A 23,855-nucleotide genomic window follows, 5' to 3' on the forward strand; every position below is an offset into this window, starting at 1 on the left:
GATGGATACAAGGTTAAATTAAAATAAAATTATTTTAGCAAATTAAGTGGTTTAACTGAAATATTCCTCTGCCCGTTTAAGGGACAGTTCATTAGGTACCATGCACAAAAATCTGTATCTATGTGATACAAGGCTGCAGTTTTGATATATGTTTATCGGAATGGTACGTTTTAATTCCATTGCATTTTAGTGATGCATTCTACACTATTCAAGAAAAAGCTCTTTAAATGAACAAAGACGTTATCAAATGAGACGAGCCGAGTCAAACATTCTCGTCTCCCTGACAACACTCTTGGACAACTCTCAAGTTTGACCTTTTGCAACAGCCCTTCACATATGAATTCTTCTCCCTTGCTCTCGCTTCATTTCTTGACATTTTATTTGACATTTTCCTATTGTTCCTCCTTTTCTGCCTTTGTTTTCTTGCACATCGTGTACTTTAATTGTAATAAAGTGTAATGTGTAACGTTGCCCTGCCATTGGCTGGCGACCAGTTCCGGGTGTATCTCTCCATTTTCTGTTTTTTTTTCTTCTTTTTGTCCATTTTTTATTTATTTATTTATCAATTTTTTTTTATGATAAGCGTTCACCGCTTCAACTTGTAATTATTCATGAAACAATGATATATACATGTGGACTGCACTTCTTAAGCACAAAACTCATAACGCTCTAAAAATAAAAGTATTTCAAATCAATTCATGTTCCATTTGCCTTTATTTTATCCAACCTATAAGATCAACACTTTAAGAGAAAAATTTTATTTTGTTTCTTGTAATACAAAATGCCTGCATTGAAAATATGAGCGAGTATGAATGCTAGTTTGTGCTTTGTGATTGGCCGGCACCCAGTTCAAGCTCTACGCCGCCTGTCACCAAAACTGCTGCTGTGATCGGCTTCACCTCCCCCATGATCCTTATAAGGACAAGCACCACAGAAAATGGATGCATAGTGGACATTATGTGACATTATGTGCCAGGATGGCCGAGTGGTCTAAGGCGCCGCGTTCAGGACCCAGTCTCCCCAGGAGGCCTGGGTTCGAATCTCGAATTTCCCCATTGTGGGACTAATAAAGGCAATATATTATTGGCATCTGTTCCGTGACGTCATCGTTGCTTTAACACATATTGCGTGTACATGAGTTGTCAGATTGCACAAGATGCCACCGTCTGAGGTCATCTCTGGTATGTACGAAGCAGGTATGACGCGATGGTGGAAAAACACACAAGTGGTCCTTATGTTCTGCGATGGGATGTAGAGTATATGTTGCTCGGTTTTACAGAGGATAGCGACTTTTGACAGTTTTCAGCCATTTCTGAGGTTTTTGACGGCTTGTTTACCGTGCCTCTCATTCCAACGTGTGGGCATGTCCTCCTCTTTTGCCTGCAGAGAGGATGTATGGAGCAGTAAAAGAAAGAGGCAGAAAAGGCCCAGAGAAAAGACTGCAAGTGAGGAGGCGAGAGTGACACCTTCGCACCCGCTTGCGAGCGTGCACCCCCACCATCCGTGTTTGGTTTGCAGTCTGTGAAATGGAAGCCAGAGCAAACTGCGGCGCACGGGATGAAAGTCGTGGAAAGCAGAGGCCGTGAGAGGTTGGGAAAGACCTGTGGGCGGGCTTGGAACGTTATCGGTGGGGATCGCTTTGCCATTTGCCAAAATGGGGTGGGAAAAAAAAAAAACAAAAAAAAACACAAGACTAGACAAGAGTTATATTAGAACACTTTTGTTTATTCCATTAAGTTTCCACAAATTTAAACAATATTTTAAAGTTTTTCCATTTACAAATGTACATTTAAACACATAGAAAACAACTGTACAGTGTATGTTTTCAAGAAGTCCCTTCAGTTAGAGGTTCGACAAGTCGGGGTCGCATCGGCAAGCATGTACCATGACAAGACTGACTAAACAACATTTAATGTTGGATTATTTGATCATTTTGGGTTCTCAATGACTCATGATCATTTTCAAGTACAGAAATTTAAAATGTTCCAATAGCTTTAGCAGAATCACCGCCCAAGTACGACATTTGTGGATAACTTTTTAGTACAATTTTTGTATATTTAGCCACAGTGTGACTTTTTAAATTGATGAACATTTAGACTTACTATGCTACTGTATTTTAATGTACTTGGTGTAAAAGGTCTAAGAAATCTCAATGAAATGAACAATTCAAAAGATTGTAATTAAAAACATGCTGGAAAAATGCTCATAGGGTTTAAACAAACGAGTTGGATGTCGTCCCTGAATGACAAAATTGTAGTGAACAGTGGCATGCTGTCTTGAGGCTTGCGGAGATGAGTGCTACACAACAACGACACAAAATAAAAGATCCAAAAGAGCGAGCGCCACAGTCGTAGCGGCTGACGAAGGAACTGGAGGTGTACCTACCGAGTGGTATGAAAAATTCATTAACAATTTGCTCAGAATGGAAAATACTGCTTCATCCTCATCATAATACAAAAGAAAAAACAAAACAACAGGAACAAAATGGAGGTGCTTTTCACTGGAGCGATCCACACTCCACATTCACGTCACAACACACACTCACTCACAGCTTTGACTTTGTATAAAAGTTCTGGATTCCTTATATAAAAAAAATAAAATAATAACAAGTGTCCGTGACCTCAGTGACCTGCACCGGGTTGCTTTGCAGTTTGTTTGTTTTTTTTGTTCAGTGTAGCATCGCCGCAAACAAAACCGGAAGAAGCATCAAGAAGAGCGAGAAGGGGACTGGCTTTGTTCCTAAATTTCCGATGCTCCTCTGGACGTTAGGCTCCATGGCGGTCGGGTCGTCTGTGAACACGAGAGAGACAAAAAAAAAAAAAAAGTGAGCGTGTGTCTTGGCGACTTGGTGGTGTGAAAAAGCGCCCGACTGCCGGGCAATTCCTCACCTGCTGGGAGACGATTGGAGAGGTTGTGAATTCCGCCGGCAGAGACAAACTTGGCTTTCGACGCATCCAAACTCTTCTCTGTGTCTGCCTTGGAATTGATCACGGAAGTCTTTGCGGGGCCTTTTTGCCCGGCCACGTTGACTTTGAGCCTCATACAATCTTGGCCGTGATGATGCATGGGCTTGGCTGTTGGGGAACACACACACAGGGAACATCGGTTATCATTCATCTTTCATGAGTAAAAAAAAAAAAAATAAAATAAAAATAAAAAATATTTGACGTCTTTCGCCGTCAATGGCAGTAAACGAGTTAATAAGCATTTTAAAAACAATGATAAAACATTTCCTATTAATTTCATTATAGTAAGTATAGTAAGTCTTTTTTTGTTTGTTTTGTTGTTAGTGGCTAACGTGTTTTAATACTTGTTGACTTTATTTTAGTTGGAAAGCAACTTTTTTTTTTTCACAGAATTTGAGATTTTTAACCATTTTTACTCTCCATTTTGTGTCGTCTGTGAAGCTCAAATGGCGAGTAGATTTTCATTTAGATGTATTATACAGCGGTTATCTTATTTTTTTTATACTCACAGTTAAGAATGACAGAATGGTTCATTTTTGCAAATTCTACTTAGGAGCAAAGCTTTCTATAAAACGACGACAAATTCCAAGTTACCATGACGAAATTTTGTCTTTGAATTTTCCTCGTGCCTTGCAGAGTTCAAATGGTGAGTTTGACTTTATAGTAGTTTTAGTATACTTTCGTCAGTATGGCCGTTACAAATTTTACTTGGGAACTAAATTCAAACAGTAAGTAGCTTTACTTTATTTTAGTTAAGCTTGTGTGCAGGTGAAGAAATGTTACTTGAAACTCTGTACCGTTAATAAAGCAACTTCATATTTCCATGCTTCCTTCAGGGAAAACGCGTTAATCATCACCTTCCTGGCACAGTACTCTCATTAATATTGCCGTGAAATACTTACAGATGTAATAATAGCTCTCTCCCTGATTGAACTCCTTGCCCAGGGTGAAGGGGGTGAAGCGCTGGAACTTCTCCGAGAACTTCTCGGGGGCGTGGAGGGCAAAGGGCCGCGAGCACTCCCAGCGCAGCTGGTCGAAGGAGTGCGGCTTGCACACGTCGTAGTCGTCCCTGTCCACCATGTAGAGCACGTAGCGCTCGGCCGAGGCCGGCAGCACCTTGCCGTGGGTGTAGTGCGGGCAGATGATGTCCAAGTAGTCGTTGATGCGGACTTCCACCGTGTATTCGTCCCACAGGAAGCTGGGGGGGGGGGGGGGGGGGGAGAGACGAGAAAGGCGCGTTTAATGATGGAGGGCCTCACAAATGTTTTGATTGCAAGCAACCACGTTGGCACTGGTAATGAGGTTTACTTACGCGTGTCGCAATGTAACTCACACCTGTTTAGCCGCTGGTGCACGCGCAGATTGTTCGTGTAGTTCAGATTTGTTGCATAAAGCGCTAGAGTGATAATTAAAAGTCAGGTTGGACTAGTTTAGCCTCGGCGCCGTTCCGCTCACACACCTCACACTTACACTCGCTACCAAACACCACACTTTTTTTTTTTTTCAGACTCTGAATGTGTTTTTCTCCACTTTGCTTCCTTTAAAGGCCGAGACAAAGGGGGCGTGGTTGAGTCAGACTGACGCCCTCCTGCTCTCTTTTCATCTTTATCCTTCCTTTAAGTTTTATGGCTCTTTTCAAGACTTGTCGTCTCCACTTTTCTCACTCGGGTCGCCGCACCAAGGTTATTACAGTTAATCTAAATGAATAAAATAACTGAACAAAACTTTATTTAAAATAGATTTATTTCAGTATTATTGTTCGGCTGTGCAGAAAAAGGTAAGTCATCTGGGAATTGTAGTTTGATTTATTTATTTATTTTTTTTTATTATTTATCATCTTATGTACTCGAAACAAAAGAAAAACTAAAACCAAGACTAAAACAAATTAAAAATGAAAACTGAAACAATGCAATTTTGAAAACCAAAACTGAAAACAAAATGATCTAACGAATTGAATAAAAAAATAAATAAATAAATAAAATAAACACTAAACATTACAACCCTGCGCCACACATGACGGGCTACGATTTGTTCTGCTTTTGAGTAAAGTGAGCACAAGTCGAAGGCAGCTAGGAAGGCAAACTGTCAATGTGGGCCTTTATTTCTAATTTAAACGCGCTCGTGAACGAGATTGCAGCAGCGAGTGAAAGCGACAACAGCTCCTGTGTGATGTTTGAGCGTCTGTCGCCATCAAAGCGCAGGACGTGGTGCCTCTTTACTCCCCCCCCCTCCCAAAATCTCCTCCTGTTGTTGTGGCTCCTGCTTGGACCCCCTGGCCAAAGCAGACACAGTGGCTCCAATCACGGGCCTTTAACCCCTCCTTCCTGCCTCTGCATCTGTGTGTACGTACGTGCGTGTGCGTGTTAGCAGTCACCCACTAGTCAAAACATGCTTTGTTAGCTGGGCACAGTTCTAAACACAAGTGGGGCTAAGAGGTTGCTCAGCCCACAACTCCTCAAAGACGTAAACAATAGTCAAGAATGACATTTGCTGCTGGTTTAAAGAAAACGTGATTTTTTTTCTCATTTTTTCTGTTACATGTTCAGTAAAGCAATTCATCGTTCCCGTCTCATTATCTTTTCTAGATCCTTGACAAATCGAATTGGTTAACAACTAACTAATAGTTCCGTATAATTGGCCAAAGCAAAACAAAACGGATAGTGTTGCCAATTCCATTCACAGCATTCATCATGACCAAAAAGTCTCCTTTTATTCAGCGCCTACAACGGCCGAGCTAATTAAAAGCTGTTAAGCGGTCTGGGGCCAATGTGTTGACTAGAAAAGGAGGGGAGGAGAAATGAATGGGGCGTAATTATAGCCTTCCCCTCCCCATCGAGACTGGAGGCCTGAAGGCTGCGGGCCTCCTCCAACCTCGGCACTTTACCCCCAGTGGTGCCTTCGCTTTACCGTGATTGGAGCGGATGTGTTCCATTTATGAGCTCATCCAGCGTACTTTTCTCACAATTAAATCCGACTTTCGCCAGTTGATTTGGAATGTATCCCAAGGACCATATGATGCAACAATGGGAAAACGTTTGTGATGCATTATGAGCATTTGTGGGTTCAGCGGTTTCCCCCCTTTTATTTAGTTTTTTTTTTTTAAATCGGATGAAATGTTCCCCGGGGCCGCTGTTTTCCCGCCCCTTTACATCTGGCCCATCAAAGCTCTCTCGCAGTCGCGTCTCTCGCTGCCACAGGCTGACACTTCTCACGGCGGTGAGAGTCGCGTAAATGTGATACTGAAGCTGCGTCGTGTGCATGTGGGGCCAAGTGTGTGTGTGTGTGTGTGTGTGTGTGTGTGTGGGCTCGCACCAATTTGCTCAGGTTTTCCCGTGTGCGATTCTCATGGGAAGGCGCTCTGAAGGCCCACATTAGTCTCATTAAGAGAGAGGAGCACATTTCTCTGAAACTTAGTGGCGACAGGATTTTCATTTCACTCGCAAATCGTCACTTTCACCGAGAACGTAACGCGCTGAAATGAAGTGTAGCGCCTGGTGCCATCGTGACTATTGAGGGCAACTCATGCCGCGGGCTCGCGAACACATTTGCTTATTAAGGTCGCCTGTCTGTTTGTGGCAGAGCGAGGTCAATTCTCACTAATGAGTTTTTGCTGAGCATTGTTTGCACGCGCGTCGATGACATTTGTAGGCCGCAGACTGCCTTGTTCCGCCATACTCTCTTTTTTCGACTCTCACCCCCCCTCCCCCTCCGACCGCTTTCTCCATTTCACCCTGACCGCGCTACAGTGCCTCCATTTGTCTCCGGCGCACTTGGCTGCCTGGTTTGGGTCAAGCAACAGACACGCTCTTTCACTGGGGAAGGCGTGGGTCAGGAGGTCAGAGTTCACGGTTGCTATGCTTGGCGCACACACCCCGGCCTCCGAGTCAGCAGCAGCACACGTATCTGTTTCACACGCGCAAAACCGCAGTCAGCAACATCGAAACACTAAACAGATGAACCGCCCGTGCACCCTGCCGTCGCCATTTGCTACTCAGGTGATCAGAAATAAGTGCGCGGGTACTGGAATGTTACGACAAGGGGACTGCGGTTTGGACGGTTTAGCGCTAAGGACCTCTACTCGGATGTGCTCATTTAATACCCTATTAATTCTCAGCGGTGTGTCACATTTCCGTCTCTTCAGCACCGGGCCAAGGAGCTGTCAGTGGTTTTTCCACTGTTGGATCACTCAATTACAGTCGATTGACTTCAGCGTAGTGCCAATAAAACGCAGTAAAAGGATGGGCAGAACAATGCAATCGTTGATTAATGGATCATTAGTCATTCATGTGTTAATTGAGTGATTGCGACAAAATGGAGTGCACCGGCACAGCTCTCTCGGCTAGTTTTACTGTCAACGGACAACACGTTAGCTATCCTTGAAGACAATCATTTATTTTTAGCATACATTATTTATTGGCGACAAATTCAATCTAAAATCGACGTCAGTGAAACGCATAACAAATTGTTGGTACAACCAACCTGTGTATCCATCTTCATTCAAGCATTTTCTTTAAATCTTTTTTATTTGTTGTGGGCCATGAGATATTTCTAATGCAAAACACGTGCCTTGAATATGCAGCTTTATGACAATCAAAAGGCATGGGAATGGGAGTTCAGAACATTCAGACAAAATGGAGTCCAATGGTCGTCCTTGCATAAAGTGCACATCAAGGTTTTTTTTTTAAAGGGATTCTCAACCCTGCCCAATTCCATTCACTATTTGCTTTTATGTGCATTCACATTTTGACATTTGCAGAATAAGAAGGTTTCAAATAGTCACCGTCGCCATTTCCCACTCATTGAAGCCCACAAACTGCTCCCCTCCCTTCATCCATCCATCACTGTCCACTCTCGCCTCCCTTCGTCTGCCTCGCCTTTATTCTTACAAATGAGACCCCCCCCTCCCGTCTCTTAATGCTGACTTAATATACCAGGGCTCTACATCCAGGCTAATTTTTCAACATGCAGTTCCAGCCTATGCCAAGACCTCTACTCCTCCCCTCTGCCCCCTGAATCCTTTCACTCACCCCCTTTTTGTCTCACATCCTCAAAAGGCAAAATAGTATCATTTTGCTTGAGGGGAACACGGGGATTGATTCAGCAAACTGAACCTAGCAAGTTCTGATTTAATTCTGGCTTAAAAAAAACACCCAACGTGGCTAAAACTGGCCTTTAGGGGGCGATGGTGGGCTACAGGCTGGATTTGCAAAACTATGTCTGAAATGCAATGAATGAGCAGTGTACACACACACATATAACGCATGCCTGCCCACACATACTACAATGCCGGGCCTCTGGGATACTAGCAGAGTTGAGAGGTGCACTGTCCACCTCCAGTGGAAAAATACCAGGGCCAAAACAGAGACGGGTCTGTGAGAAATGGTGTGTGCGTGTGTTTTCGGGGGTGAGTGTGGGGGAGGAAGAGGGAGGCGGAAGTCTGCAGCACAGATAAGGAAGTGAGAGGAAGAGCAGAAAGAAGGAGAGGACAATCACAGAGCAAGAGTACATCCACAGACAAGTGAGTGATGGCCCAAGAAGAACTTAGCCTTGTTATTGATTTTTTTTTTTTTAATGCATACGCTCAGAAAAGAGGTTGATGTATGACTCCATTACTGTCATTAGAGACACGCAATGCTAATGTACCCGATAGGGCTCATTACTGGACTCCAAGGTAACAATTAGTGATCCCCGCCTATTCGCCATGTTGTGGCGTCTTGGTGCCAAAGAACTATGTTGAAGAGAGATGAGCTTTATTTAGACAAACGTAGTGCTTTGTCACCATCATGTCGCATATTAGTGCCAAGGAACTTTGTGTTGAGTAGTGTCTTTTAGACAAAAGTAATGCTCTGCCGCAATCTTGTGGGATGACAGTGCCATGGAACTGTTGGCGGTAAGTAGTATCATTTAGACAAAAGTAGTGCTTTCCTGCCACTGAACCAATTATAAAGGATTAAAGGAGGTCAAAGATCTTCACTATTTGCAACAGGGCTTAGTCCGATGAAAACGGTAAAAGTAAATAAAGTTTTCAGCCTATATAGAGCCTAGATTTACTCCATACTGAAAACCTGAACGAGATGCGCCTCCCAGGCATATTTGAAGCACTTCTGCATGTGCAACGCAGATAGAATCCCACCCAGAACCGTGAAAGTACAAAGTGCAATGATGCACTGTGCATACTTTCCAAGTATGAAAACCATAAACGGCGATTCTGCAAGGATTGATCCTGGTGGCTATTTTTGCCCCATAGATTGTAAAGAGCATAATGTGATTGAAACGAAAATGTTACATCACCGGATCACAGGGGAAGATAAAAAATAGCACAGGGCCAAGCCAGAGAGATGATAGTTTTGTGTCTATGGGTCAAATGGTCAAATTACAAACTGCCTATAATCTGTTAGTGTGCGCTCTCCTTCTGGCGGGATTAAAAGGCCCGTGGAGTAGACGGGTTGGGTATGAAGAGGGGAGGGGCAGGAGTGGGAGAGCTCGAAATTGGCTGGGGGGGGGGGTTGCTTTGGCCGTCTTCAACATAAACGCGTGCCGAGACAGGCCCGCCGATTGCCTCTACAATCACGGCGAGACGTCACGCTGGAGTCCTGACTGACACAAATCGCGGGAACGTGCGGGGGGGTGAGATTTAGGAATCTGGATCAAATTTAGGAAAAAAAAAAAAAGAAAATGCAGAGCAGACAGGTACTCACAAAAACCTCCCCTAAACGCACAGCCTGACTGCGTGGAGTCAAGCACTGGAATGCCGCCTGATGCTAATATTAACATTGAAGTCCGCCCGCCCCTCTCTCGCCACCCTCCAGTGTGTGTAAATGTGACTCACACATGAAAATTCATGTCTACGTGACGATGCCTGGACTGATTGCCTCTCCCTCTTTGACTCTGACGTGCGCACAATCACAGCAGCCCACAACTAATCTCCAATCATTTCCCATTCAAAGTTCGCTGGAGGTACCAAAGCCTTCTATTAAGTAACGCCACTATTCGACTCCGGCACACACAAGAAGAGGCATGCAACGCGCAAAACAAGATGAGACCTGACTGCGTACAACACGCCACACCACCTGTCATGAAGGAACATACACACACTCTAAATCATTACGAGTGGACAGTTCTCCCAACACGCGCTCGCCTACATGAATGGGCAGACTGCTGCCATCTGCTCAGCGTCCTCATCCTTAAGACAAATCACTTGCTGTACAATCGAGACAGGGAATCAATTAGCATCACTTATCCACAGTCACGGCGCAGTCAAACGGATTTAGTGAATCCCTCCAACAGGTGACCGATTGATCACCACGGGGGGTGGGGACCAGATTGAGGATTACGGTGAACAGGATTGTCAACATGAAAGTGTGTGATGAGTTAAAAATCGATGTTTAGACGCTGAAAAAAAATGAGATTGTGGGTAGAATTTTCACTTCTTGTGAAATGTAATGACAAATGTATTATTGTCTATAGTAGTGGCGAAAAGAAATCTTAAAGAAAACCACCTCATTGACCCTCCAGGAAACCTGCCTGAGCCCCCCTCAGGTGTTGTGACTCAGGTGGCTCAAATCTTTTGAGTCACTCATGACAGCAAAAACAACTCATGACTGCAAACTTTCCACTCCCCTCTGCGTCTTTTATTCAATTCCAAGCACTCACGTTGTCCGTCTTCATAGGTCTATTGTCACGACCAATGACAAATTCGAACGCAACTAATGGAATCAAGACATAGGACCTTAATGGCTTTTGCCTTGCCGTTTTATTTTTAATCTCGATTAATCGAACGAGCAGCGAGTGGGTGCGCACTACATTCAGTCCCGCTTAGAGAAAATAAAAGTAATCGTTCTTTCTGGATACACTCACTGCTCAATAAATCGCACCCCAACACGTCGAGTCGTATCGATCCTATTGAGTGGTCGGCTGGAATTACATTTCTGCCCCCCCACCCACCGCTGCCCCAACGTCAAAGGAGCGCAATCAGCATTTTGTGCACGAGATGTAGCACTTTGTGACGCATCTTTTGCATAATCTATTTATTGCTATTACACTATGCATTGTTGTTAAATAAAAAGTATGCTAGTGTATAGCCTGTCTGGGCTGGTGCTGTGGGGAATGGTGAATATAGCAGATAAAAGTAATGCTATTAGAAGTTAATACTATTAGCTGACGTTTAAAGACTCCAAAGCATATTAAAGAAAATGCCCCCCCCCCCAAAAAAAAAAAACCCTTGCAAGAAGGCATTCAAAGGACATAAACAAGCTTTATAGTGGACGCACGTTGCCTCCTACACTTACTTGGGATTCGAGCTGTTCCAATAGACGCTGTGCCTCTCCGCGAGGGCGAACCAACCTCCGACACTCAGCACCAAACACAGCAAAGACGCCAAATCCATGGTTGCGCTTCTCATCAAACAAGCAGCGCTTTCAGAAAATCACGCGAGTCTTATGTGTTTACTCGAAGCAGGTCAAGTGTTACAAACAGTACCGCAACTCCGCTGTCTGTTTGGCCGTCGCTCAAGTGCAGTCTGTTTTGTCTACTGGAGACTCCGCCCCTTACCTAGAGCTAACCAATCATGGAAAGGTCGCTGCGTATGTGTCCCGCCCACCACCGAGAGCAAGTGGAGACGCGCCCTCAAGCTGCTGCTGCTGCAAGAGAGAAAAAACAACACAAAAACAACCATGAGTAGTAGAAATACAGCATAGTGAATAAGAGTCAACAAGACGTAAGGTTTTAAAAATAGCTGCATCATGCAGACAGTCAAATACGATGGAAACACGAAATACCGCTAAGAAACATGTATTATCCCACTCAGAAAAGTTGAAAAAGTCATAAAATCACTAAGAATGCTGTAAACCATTTTTGTTGGTATTAGGGTAGCTATTAAGCATCTTTTTGGTTAGTGATTTCACATTAGCGAACGTTGAGAACAGGTTGTTTTGATGGCATAAAGGCCTGAGGTAAAGCTATTTTTGTACCGTTTACTTTTGTGCTGAAGAATGAGACAGAGTGAGTTTGACTACTTTTGTAACCTCTGGAACATAATGAAAAGAATCAACAAGATGTCCATCCATCCATTATTTGAACCGCTTATGTAAGATTTGAACATAGTTGGCTGCATAATACAAGACATAGAATGGGATGGAAAAGTAAATACAGCTGGGAAACATGCAATGTACGCCCTACAAAATGTATGAATTCATTGGAAAAAAAATCAATGTCTGAAATGGGCAGTAAAAAGTACAGTAAAGTTACAAAGAGTTCGCTTCAAAGTCAAATGTGTACGTGTTGTAACGCTGAAACCAAACATCTTATTGAGGTGCTGGTACTACCAGCTGCTTTAAAAGAAAAAGCTTCAAAGTGTCTCAACTGCAGTGATAAACACATTTTGACCTTCCAAATATGCAAAACACGTCTAATTGGTTGGAATTCAGTACCTTAGCAGCAAAAACTGGACACAGTTCAACAAGTAGTGATGATTTTACTTTCCTTTCTGTAAATATTTGAGTCGTATGGCTTGTCAGTCACAATGGTGGAAGGAAATTTGGAAATGAATAACTTGGTCTCTTCAATCACAAAAACATGGCATGTGAATGTTTATCAGCATTTTCTGAAGAATAAAAAAAAAGTGTTTTGTGGATCCCCTGACATATCCTTGGCCCAAGGGAAAATAATCCCAGCTCCGCCAGTGGAACCAGGGTGTGTAGACTTTTTATATTCATTGTATGGACAAACAAGAATTCTCACATGAGGAAATATTTGAATCCTTCATGAACCTAGCATGGGGAGAACTGTTCGCAGTTGAAATTCAAATCCTGAACCTCAGAACTGCATTCTAAACCTGCTAATCGTTCATCCACTGTTCTGCCTCATTAAGTCTGTATTTATTAAGAAAAAAAAATGTTTTGGACCTTTTCCCAACACTTCCTTTGAGGTTCCCCTAACGCTGTACAAGTCATATGTTCCCCACTGCTGGTGCAATCTGTTAATTTCCACACCAACTCATGGGATTTGCGCTCTACACGTTTTGTTATACGATGCGGCGATGTTGTAACACTTGGTCTGCGTATCCTCTCTCGTGACGTCCCGCGCTGTAATGCACTAATCTACAAAAACAGCCCGTCAACCTGACTGCTTGTGTGAGAACCTTACTCATGAGAAGTGTGTATTTAGGTCCAGACTGCAGCCGTCGAGGCACGCTAGTGCTCTGATTACATTTTGTCAGGTAGTCAAGAATTATTACGCTCTTATCAGCCCGATCTGGTGCTTTGCACTCGGGCCTCGTCCCCAGACGGGGGGCTGGAGAAAACACGGTCACAGATGGAGTGGATAAAGTCCAGGCCGTGGTGTGTCAGTGGGATTGCGGCCCCAGCAGGAGAAACCTTCCCTGGGGCAGCGCTGGAGCCCAGCCTGGGTCAGCTGGCTCGGTGTTCCATGACTGCGGGGGGGAACAGGAGGGGGGCATTGTCTGTGCATGTATGTACACGGAGGGGTGTGTGTGTGTGTGTGTGTGTGAGTGGATGTCTGTCTGTCCTTAGGCTTGGCTGGGCAAGCACACACACGCTCTACGACTCTGACACAGGATCTCTCACACACACTGAGGGGGTGTTAATCATGTCTGAGAGAATTATTGCACTCTAGTGACGGGAAAAAAAATGACAAAATGATGTGTGACTAAAAATACTGGCACTGGGAGTCAATTACGGAAATTGGAGCATGTCAATAGATGCACCAGCCACTAGTGGTCAATTAAGGAAATACTGTTGAAGAATGTCAATAGACTTACCAGTCAGTCCATTAGCGACCAGCTCGTCTATGACGTGATTTTATTATTAGCCTATGGTCGGAAATTGAAGTGCACTGAGCGCTCTTTTTAATATTTTGGTGACCTTCTTCAGCCGCGAGAGGTGCAAAATACGAGAGCGTGTTCTGAGGATGATGTAATGCAGTTAGTTCTATGCCGCTGCAAACTGCAGCCACAATAAGAAACCTCGAACGGAAAGGCTAAAGTTGTGAACACAATCGCTTTTTGAGCGCTGCTTTGTTGATTTTCAGAAAATGATTCAGATAAGAAACAAATGGAAATCATCTGTGCCGCAGTTGAGTCGCAGTACTGCACATCATCCTAAAACCTTCATTAACTCGACAGGCAATGTTTTAAGTATTTTTTTTTTTGCGGTCACAAGTGTAATTATAGGATAATAAAACTTAAAAAGTCATCAACTGGGTATTTAGTAACTTGGAGGACACATGCAACAATGTGCACAAAGTGCGCCTGGAGGGCGAGGCGCTTCACGTTACCACTCAGCCCAGCTGATTTAGCAGTATAGATTTTAAACTTCTTAACTTAACGATGCTGACTTTTTGTTGCTTTAGCGATACTGTACTGAGCAGTCGGAAATGTGATTTTATCACCATATATTCCTTGTCCTATGTTCACTATGCTACTTTTCTTGTCAGCTGCTCCAAACACAAAAAGCCCCCAAAAAGAAAATCTAAAACCATTTACAGAAATAATCTGAACTGCAGCCAAAATGCCCTGGATCATCATTGGCACTGCTGGAACGACAAACAGTCAGGTAACTATTAATATAGAATGATTCATGAACACAATCGTTTATTATTATTTACCAAGCTCAAAAAAACAAAAAAAAAAAGATTCCAAGACACAAAGAAACACAAAGAAACAAAGCACTCACCCTGACGGGAAACAACAAAATTCAATGCACCAACAACCAACTGACAGACTAAAAGAACTTTTAAGTTCAAATTCAAGCAAACTGGCGAGACAACGAGGCACACATGAACAGATCACGACGAGCTCATTGGTATACATGAGAAACAGGGCTGGCGAGAACAGGTGGGAAAGACAACCTAACGAGTTGACAAAAGCTGAACAACATTGAAGAACGAAAGAAAACAAAATTCAATTTAAACAGTCAACAAAACACATCGTGAGAGGTGCATTCAAATAAAACTGTAAATCAAGGGGAATCGCTGGTTGAGCTCTGTCCGTGCTCTCTGTGAACACTTTCATAATCATCGTACTGACAATTATTTTCGTTTAAGCTCTTTAGTTGGTTCTCTCGTACATGTGTGGCCCAACAAACGCAACAAAACCCCAAAATAGAATCAAATATAAAATCTAACCAATCCATCTCAACTCCAAAATGGTGTCAACCAACAACCCGCTCCGTATTGATTACTCGGGGCATGCGTGAAATGCAAATACAGTTCCAGCGGCTCCAGAACCAGCCAGTGACTCACTCGGTTCAGACGACCAGCAATCGGATCGCCCAGTTCTCACTCTCACTCACACGACATACGGGGAATGTACGGTCCATGTCCAACGGGCCCCCACACCCTCCGGCCCGGATCGGAACACCACCTCATGATGGTGTCGACATTCACAACACACAAATACACCTCGCCTCTGCTGAGGCAGCCAAGTATCAGACGGTGGGGAGTTCCCTTCGCGCGCACACACAATGAAGATGATGAGCAATGTTCTGTAGATCCAACGCCAAAAGGTTGCCGGGGAACTAAAAGGCTATAAAAACACACGCAGACACGCACAAAAAAAAAAAGCGTTTTAAGATGACAAAAAAGACAGACATTTAAGGGATGTCCTGCCCGTTGTGTGTAAAATATTCCGGAAAAATCATGTTGTTTATTTCCTTGCGATTTGTCTCCAGGCGGTGCAGTCTGTGGCAGGTGTTGTTCAACAAACTGGGAATTCCGTAATTACATAACATATCATTATGTGAAATGAAAGCAAAGGGCTTTTGAACATCGCTCCCTTTCTCTGTGTCAAATACATGTTTTCATCGCGAGGGTCAACACGAGGGCAACGTGGAGCGTACCGCGCAGCTGTTTTGAACCCTCTCAATGCACTTTTGTTGACGAGCCGAGCTCCTTGATCCACTTTGTCAACGTTTCTCTTTCTTGCACGCATCACCCGTCAAACCTGCACCTCCAGGTTGCTGTGAGCGATGAAGTCGATAGCTGCTGACCTGCGCGAATGCCTTGTTGTTGATCATGCGTACACGCCACTGCTTGTCACCTGATTGTGTTGCTGTGTTAGTTCTACAAAGCCGACAGGCAGCGCGCTTCTCAGCACGATGACGAGAGCCGTGTCTGTCTTCCGGTAAAGAGATGAGGCAGTGTTTTTTTCTTGCTCCAAACACTTTTTTTCTTGTATCTTAAATTGAATGTAAAAAAAAAAAAAAAAAAAAAAAAAAAAAAAGAAAACTTTTGTCTGATATATATATAAATATATATATATATAAATATATATAAATATAAATATATATATATATAAATATATATATATATATATATATAAATATATATACATATTTTATTATTTTTTTTAAATAAAACTTTTATTTACCCCCCCACAATATGACTTATTCCCATATTACAACTTTATTGTAGTTAAATTACACCTTTCTTTTTTTAAATTGCCACTTTTCTTTCTTAATATTCTCACTTTATTCACATAAAAAAATGCTGAGAAGATTACAGCTTTTTTCCCATTGTTACGATTATTTTGTAAAATGGCAGTTTTTTTCCCCCTTATTTTTCCCTACAATTATTTCTCACATTTTGGTCATTAAAAAAATCTTTTCATGTAAGATAACTCGTAATATGGCTTATTCAGGTATAATGATTTATTCTCTTGAAATGACAACTTTATTCTCATAACATATTCGTGAGTGGCACTACATATGGTTAGATGTTAGTAATTTCACAGACACATATAATGTACTATATTTGAAAAAGGGCAGTGTGCGCCATTGTGGGCGTGAACGCAGCCGGTTTCATTCGTCGCCAATGAAAATGAATCCTCTCATCCCCTTTAAAATCTATCATGGAGAAAACTCTGTGCAGAAAAGGACCCAGCGATTTGTGTGGAATCAATGTTGTCACTTCACTTGGCCAAATGGCAACAGAAAACCAAGTAAAAATTGGAACTTTTTTTTCTAGTTTAAGTATTGTTTTTCAAAACTTTGGATTTTATAACATATAGTTTTCAGGGCCTTCGTTCCCTCCTACTTTTAAAAGAGTGTCTTTGATAACTGGTAAAGATATAACTTGACGATCACACAAGAAGCACCCGTCATTCTTTCTTACAAGGTCACATTGAGTGCCATCACCATACGTGAGAAATTTCTGTTGGCATTGGTTCCCCTATCAACTATTTCTAAGCATGATATTCAGGAGTAACTCCATTTTTCCTCACTTCACAAGTATGATTCCCCTTTTCGTCAAGCCGTCGGTGTTCTTATCTTACCTTAACCACATATGCTTCTCATTGGCTGAGATGGCCTCATGGTTAGGGGTCATATCGCTCCCCCGGCGCGTTGGTATGCACTTGACAGAAAAAATGTGTTTGATGAAGATGGAGATTTCTTTTAAACACCTAAAACAACATTAGAAAACAACTATTTTAGCCTTGATAAGTTTGTTCTTGAGACGTGTCGTTATAAGGTAGCTTGGCCTTTTTACCCTGGTGATGTAGTCGGGAAAAAAAAAAAAAAACAGACAAACAAAAACTCCAAAAGGCATGACTCATAAATATGAGCACCTGACAAGAGAAATACAAATCAAGGTGGAGTGAACAGTTGAAAACATTGCATGGCTGAAGGGGTGTTGGTGCTAAAAATACACGTGGAAACGTTGAGTGTCACCCTGAAGCTTCACAAAGACAAAAAAGCGTTTGGACAAATGCAGGCTGGAGCTTGTATGGATAAATTAAGGATGGGAGGGAGTGTTCTCTAATTTTAGATAGAAGACCTGTTGATGACGTCTCTGACTCTTGTTTTTTTTTTCCACATCACTGCACGTGTTGTCCTGGCGCTTCAGCTGCAGACGTCCTCCTTGCCTCCCCGAAATCACACAGAAATAACCTTGCGCGTCACTGGGGAGAAAAAAAAAATAGATCATATGGAACATCAACATGATGATGCAATGAATGGAGATGAAAGGAGCTAAACTCTGTAATATGCCTCTATTGACTCGAGCGGATCACAGATTGCATTTCAAATGGCGGCCTTTTGTCCAGCCGATCTTTTGCCATTACCGCCAGCTTAGGCTTGTTAACACTTGGCATTGTTTCATGCTCACATGGACAGCTTGTCACCCCGACGCCCTCTGCCTTTATCCCCGGCCCCCCGCGGGCCCGAGCCCCTCTGGCTCATAGCGGCACACTCTGACAAGCTGCTGCCTCTCTGGCACCACAAAGGCACGTCTTCTGCCCCCCCCTCCCCTTTGCACGCATTCATCTGCATACAGGTGGTCTTCAATTGATGCATTGTGAGGCACACTTATGCTTAATAGTGCTCCATGTGTTCACAGTGATTAATAAACAGAGGTGGGAAAAGTATGAACGCTCTGTACTTAAATAGAAGTAAAATCCATTGGTATAGCTAGAAGTACTGATTATATTTTTTTGGACACTAAAATGTTCTTAAAGGGGAAGTGAAGGCAAATGTTTTCTTTGTGATTATATATCCTACAAGTCGCAACTATAACGACTGTCATGGCTCACTTATTTTCTGGGTTTGGTCTTTGCAAGCTGAGCCCTTTTGCACGTAGACAGCAAAAGGCAAAATGGCCGCCTCCTGAGATGGATAAAAAAATGGTGGAGTTTTCTGCTTTATTCATATTCCACAAACACAATATTAATCAGAATAGTTTGTTTAATCTTGTGGGGCGCATAGAACACATTGTCATAAATAACATTTTTGACTTTACTTCCCCTTTAGGTAGAAAGGTTTAAATTAATTTTTACTCTGAATTATATGCAATTCCATGTTTGTAATTGAATAAAACATTTCTGCACATAAAGCAAATCCCCCTTATATGCCGCTTGTTATTCTTTAAGAAAAAACAACAGCATAAAAACATGTTCCTTTAGCTTAACGAATGTTGTGAAATGAGTACCCAAAATGCTAAATGAGCAGAACTCCTGAAAAACAACCCTGGAACATCAGAATTTCTTTGTTAGTAGTTGCTTCTTCAAATCTATTGCCGTCTTAATACTTCATGGTTACCTTGATGTTGCTGCTGACGACCTTGTTCTTTCAGCCGTAAAAAATTCCAAGACCTCAATCAAGATCTCAACTGCAGTTGACTTTACTGCAGAATACGTTACATCACACTTGATTATGAAGAGGTCACATGGTGTGTTCGCGAGCAAATCGATAGCCAACGTCTGTGTTCCTTTTAAGAGAAAATGCAGTTCTGTTAACATTCTGGCCCATAATGGTCTTTGCAACCTCGAAATACGACGCAGTTTTCACATGCTTTACATTGTGCGCTACCAGTTTCTATGGTGAATGCAAATAAAACTGACGGCGCAGCACACAAGACAAGAAAGAGAACGTGATATCATGGTATACTTTCACCTTTTGCCAAGCGGTTAATGCTAGCTGCATGGCTGGGAGCGGTGCTTTCTTCTTGAGCATGCTAATTAGCCGTTGTTAGCTAGTCGTCACTAGCTAGTCAGCGCAGAATTAATAATAATAATAATATTCCCTTTATTAGTCCCACAATGGGGAAATTCGAGATTCGAACCCAGGCCTCCTGGGGAGACTGGGTCCTGAACGCGGCGCCTTAGACCACTCGGCCATCCTTAGAGCTGTGAACTTCTGGCTGTCTCTGGTGCATCTACTTAAGATCAAAATTTTCAAAACGCAATTTTTCTGTTTGGCGATGACTTCTATTTTTGATGGTAATTACCTTCCTGATAGTATTGCGATCAGTTTTCTGTTTCTTAAGGGCCATTGTGACGGCTAATTAAGAGATAAACAAGAGATGGAAAATTTCCTATTTACATCAACGTGTGCTTGCCAATACAAGTCGCAATAGAAAAGTCTTTAAATTCATGTAGATTTTCTTAAAAAATTTGTGCGTGTTCCAATTGTGCATCTGGTAAATAAAAGTTGGGGTATTTGTAGGTTAAGGGACCACCATGCGTAAAAAAATCCACTAAAGTGCAGTAAAAAAAAAAAAAAGATTTACATTTCGTGACTCCCCACGACTAGAAATAAACCTGATTTGTACTTTGAATTTAAAACTGCTGCTGTGCCTAACAGTGCGACACACCAAGTCACATGTAGATAAAGTTGAAAAATGTTGCGTGTGTTTGCTGTCGGGCGGCAAATGAGCTTCTCTCCACCTCCCCTCCCCACCCTCCCCGATGGGGGTAACACTGTCTCACTATTCAGACCAAAGGAATCATTAACTCGGCTAGTCAACAGACACACTTCGCTCGTTCGCTCCCTTCCCGCCACACTTGTCCTCCTTTCAGTCTCCTGGGGACTCCCACACAAGCTCATGCACACACGCACACACACACACACACACACACACACAAAAGCACCAACACAATCCCAGTGAAATATTTAACCGTGTCGCTCGACTGTCATTTGTTCTCCTGCATCTCCTTCCTCTGCCCTCCTGTCTGTTCTCTCGGCTCATCTGTTGTTTCTGCTGTCGCTCCATCCTTCCCGATTCATCTGTTCACTCGGTGGTCAGAACATACCAAGTACATCTCACACGGGCTACTTTCACATTCCAATTGTTGCCTTTTCCTCTCTATTGTTTTATTCAGGCCCGTGCGGAGCGGATTTCTAAGTCTTCTCTTCTTTCTTGAGAACCTCGACCTCTGGCAGTGCATTTGTCAGGAGAAAATCCATTATCCTCCTTCATCCTTCCTTTCCATTGTCTACTTTATCTTTCTCTGTGTCTCTTTCGTTACCTCCTCTCCACACATGCTCCTGGCCTCGGCCCTATATTCATTACCACCGTACTAATGATCCCAGATGGACCGACATAACCTCGATGGGGGGGGCGGAGTGTGAGTGGCCTGCACGGTTTTGCGTGGGCTGCTCGTGGATGCCGATATGGCGGCTGTATGTGTGCATATGTTGCCGGTTGATATGCATCGCTTACACCGTCTGTCAGCAACTCTCAACTCGGATGATTATGTTCTGCATTTTAATGGGAAGCGGCGATGCACATGGGTATGGTCGTCACAAAGTCAAATGAAATAAAAATTAGAGCGAAACTCATCAAAATATTTGTCAAAGAGAACATTCGCAGCAGCTGTGTTTGGGTGGTCCACAAGGCTCTGTACTCTGCTCAGTAATATTCAACCTTAACTCACAGATCAGATAAAAATCAAAACATTGCTTAAAGACAAATTGGAGACAATAATTCTAATATGAGGAACCAGCCAATTTATGGGAGTGGCTTATAAATCATTATCATAAATTACTCCTGAATAAACAAAAATCTCCATTGCAAAAATGTATGACAAAGTCAAATGTAACCAAAAGCGAATAGGAAATCGTCTCCATATTGGTAAAACATTTTTTTTGATTAAATATTGCAAACCAATATCATTCTCAGCAATGACCTCTGGCTGCGCCACAAGTTTTGATTAGTACAGAGACATCTAAATTCAACGTTAATTTGCAGTTCAGAAAAGATCCTAACATGTTAAAATACATACAATATTTACGATATGAAGTATCAACTCAAGCCGACACATGGAAATTTAAATATTCCACTAATGTATGTATAAAAATGGGTTACACACAAAAAAGGTATTTATACTTGGCCCTGTGGATTCCTTTTAATATAACCTCAACATATATTTTTATCGATGGAATTTTCACTGAATGTATTACATTGTGACCTCATTTTTACAAATTGTGCATCAACAGATTGATCGGCCACTCCAACCAACCCTGCAAATATTCATTCAAATGGACCCTCAATATTTAGCCATGTTGATTTTTCTTATTTCAAATTATTAATTTGGACACAGCCCCATTGATTACCTAACCAATCCCAAACAATGTGGAAAAGTAATTAAGCCCACGGAATGTTTGCTGATATATAGAACATTGTTTAGAATTATATGTGGTATACTATAAATCAATATTCTTGCAAATTATTTTTTTAAACCTCTAATTTTGTATTATTAGTACAACGTACATAGCCATCCTCTTTTGTAGCAATATTACTCTCAATGTTGTGGTTTTAACTATGTATATTAATGTATATTTTACACTTTTTTTTGAAATAATACTAGAGTGTTGCAAACTCCTGCTTTGGTTTGAGCATACTTGGCAAATTCTGATTCTAATGAAACCCAAATATTGCCATGTTAGTATCATTTCTGGAATGTGTTTAAATAGGATATTGCCCCAGCGTTCAAGGCCAGGTTCAGAGAAATGTTTCCTCCAAGTTTGGCATGGAAGCGTTTAACCGAGGATAATAGGAGGATAACCCTGACCTCGCCGAGACGCCTTAGAAATGAGGCCGAACACAAACTGGTGTGCGGATTATCGCAAAAAATCAGCACCTGACCTTATAAATTGCGCGAGGTTAAACGAATCCCCACGGAGATAATCGTGCAAAGTTTGTTTGGACGTTGCTCAGCTATGTGGTAATTGCATTATGTCGAACTTTAATGCATTAATTCACCAGGGTAACAAACCTCAAACATGTCAACTATGCTAACAGTTTCTATGGATAGACTCAAAGGATCAACACATGGGCCAGCCAAGATGTTTAAACCTCGCTGCTAAATACGCTAATGGTGCAAGCGCCCACACACACGGACGCGCACACTCGCGAAGGTTACAAAGTTACAGGTGCAGGGGCATGTCATGGATATGCTCGCATTCTTAAAATGCATGCACACATTACTTGACCCCTTCCAAAAATAGTTCAGAACATCCTCACTTGTAGATTGAGCCCTTTTTAACAGTGGTGGGCGGTCAGGGTCAGCAAGGGCTTCGCTGCTGGCCGAAACACTATCAAAAATTAACAACCAAAATCAACCAAAAATATATATTTCTTATTATTTTTATTCTATTTTCTATTATCTTGTATTGCATTTTTCGTATAATCGTGATGGTTTCTTCAATTGCAACATTATAATGGTGGTAGTAAGTCATGTAAATCCTCACTGAAGGCCGTCGCACCAAATGCAAGGCCTGCGAATGCATTTTACACATTACAAAAGTTTCCAACCAACTTTTCATCAAGTATTGTCTCCGTTTTGCTGCGCCTTAAATTTTATTGTCCCTTTGTTTTGTTTTTTGGGGATTTTTTTTTCTCTCCATCACAGCCTCCTGTTCTTTATTCTTTGTCCTTAATCGCTGGCATAGACAATCTCATTACATAATTGTGCAAATGCTTAGTTCTCAATTTCAGTCTCACACTTTACATGTAAGGGTCAGTCCTTGTTTCACATTCACTCTCACGCACCATATGGACAGGAAAAATAGATCAGTCGCTTTTGTCATCATTACTACCTGTTTTCTTCGCGCCTGTTGACCAAAAATTGGAAGTGTCACTAGGATGAAACCTGGATGTGCGTTTACAGACGGTAGCTAATCCAACACAGCCAATTCCACCCACGCTCAACTTCTGAGCCACACACCTACGATTAATATGCTCTCTTACACAAGATTGCAAATACTGCAATTGCTTTGAAAGTGATCAGATACAGACCAAAATCACACTTTCGAAAGCTTTGCGCTAAAATAAGAGAATTCCCAACTTGTGATCTTATCTTTATGCTATTATATTCCAATACATATTTACTTTAGAGTGTTAACGCAATGATCATTTCTACAGTGATTTGGCGCTCTCCTCAATAACTGCGAGATTGCAACGTTTTGTTGCAACCGAACAAAGGAAAGCTTAATGGATTTTCTGAACTTGTAATGACTTGCACTACCACTTTGAAAATTGATTTTCCAACTCATGTCTGACTCAAAAGCTTTTGTTAACAACTCCTTTCACTATTGCCATGTTTAAAAAAAAAAAATAGCAGTTCACAATTTAAAGGTCCAAAATTAATGTACCAAA

The 23,855-nt window shown here is 42.1% G+C and overlaps 2 protein-coding genes across 2 annotated transcripts in view; both read right to left on the reverse strand.

Annotated features, from left to right (window-relative positions):
* Positions 1-1,704: 1,704 nt before the first annotated feature.
* On the reverse strand, positions 1,705-17,328 carry efna1b (ephrin-A1b). Its single transcript, XM_088306265.1, has 5 exons — positions 17,254-17,328; positions 11,255-11,605; positions 3,869-4,164; positions 2,889-3,074; positions 1,705-2,790 (listed from the first exon to the last, which is right to left on the reverse strand). Exons 2-5 carry the CDS (start codon positions 11,365-11,367, stop codon positions 2,669-2,671), a joined length of 717 nt encoding a protein of 238 aa, XP_088162391.1. The 5' UTR covers positions 11,368-11,605; positions 17,254-17,328; the 3' UTR covers positions 1,705-2,668.
* Positions 14,550-23,855, reverse strand: part of efna3b (ephrin-A3b) — a 96,887-nt gene continuing 87,581 nt past the window's right edge. The window contains exons 7-8 of the mRNA XM_088306267.1: positions 17,254-17,880; positions 14,550-15,507 (exon numbers count right to left, since the gene is read on the reverse strand). The gene's annotated coding sequence lies outside the window, so the exon portion shown is untranslated. The remainder of the gene's footprint in view (positions 15,508-17,253; positions 17,881-23,855) is intronic.

Source organism: Idiotropiscis lumnitzeri, chromosome 10 (genome assembly GCF_059441095.1).
Source record: "Idiotropiscis lumnitzeri isolate Australia: NSW breed Sydney's pygmy pipehorse chromosome 10, RoL_Ilum_1.0, whole genome shotgun sequence".
In the NCBI taxonomy this organism is placed as follows: Eukaryota; Metazoa; Chordata; class Actinopteri; order Syngnathiformes; family Syngnathidae; genus Idiotropiscis; species Idiotropiscis lumnitzeri.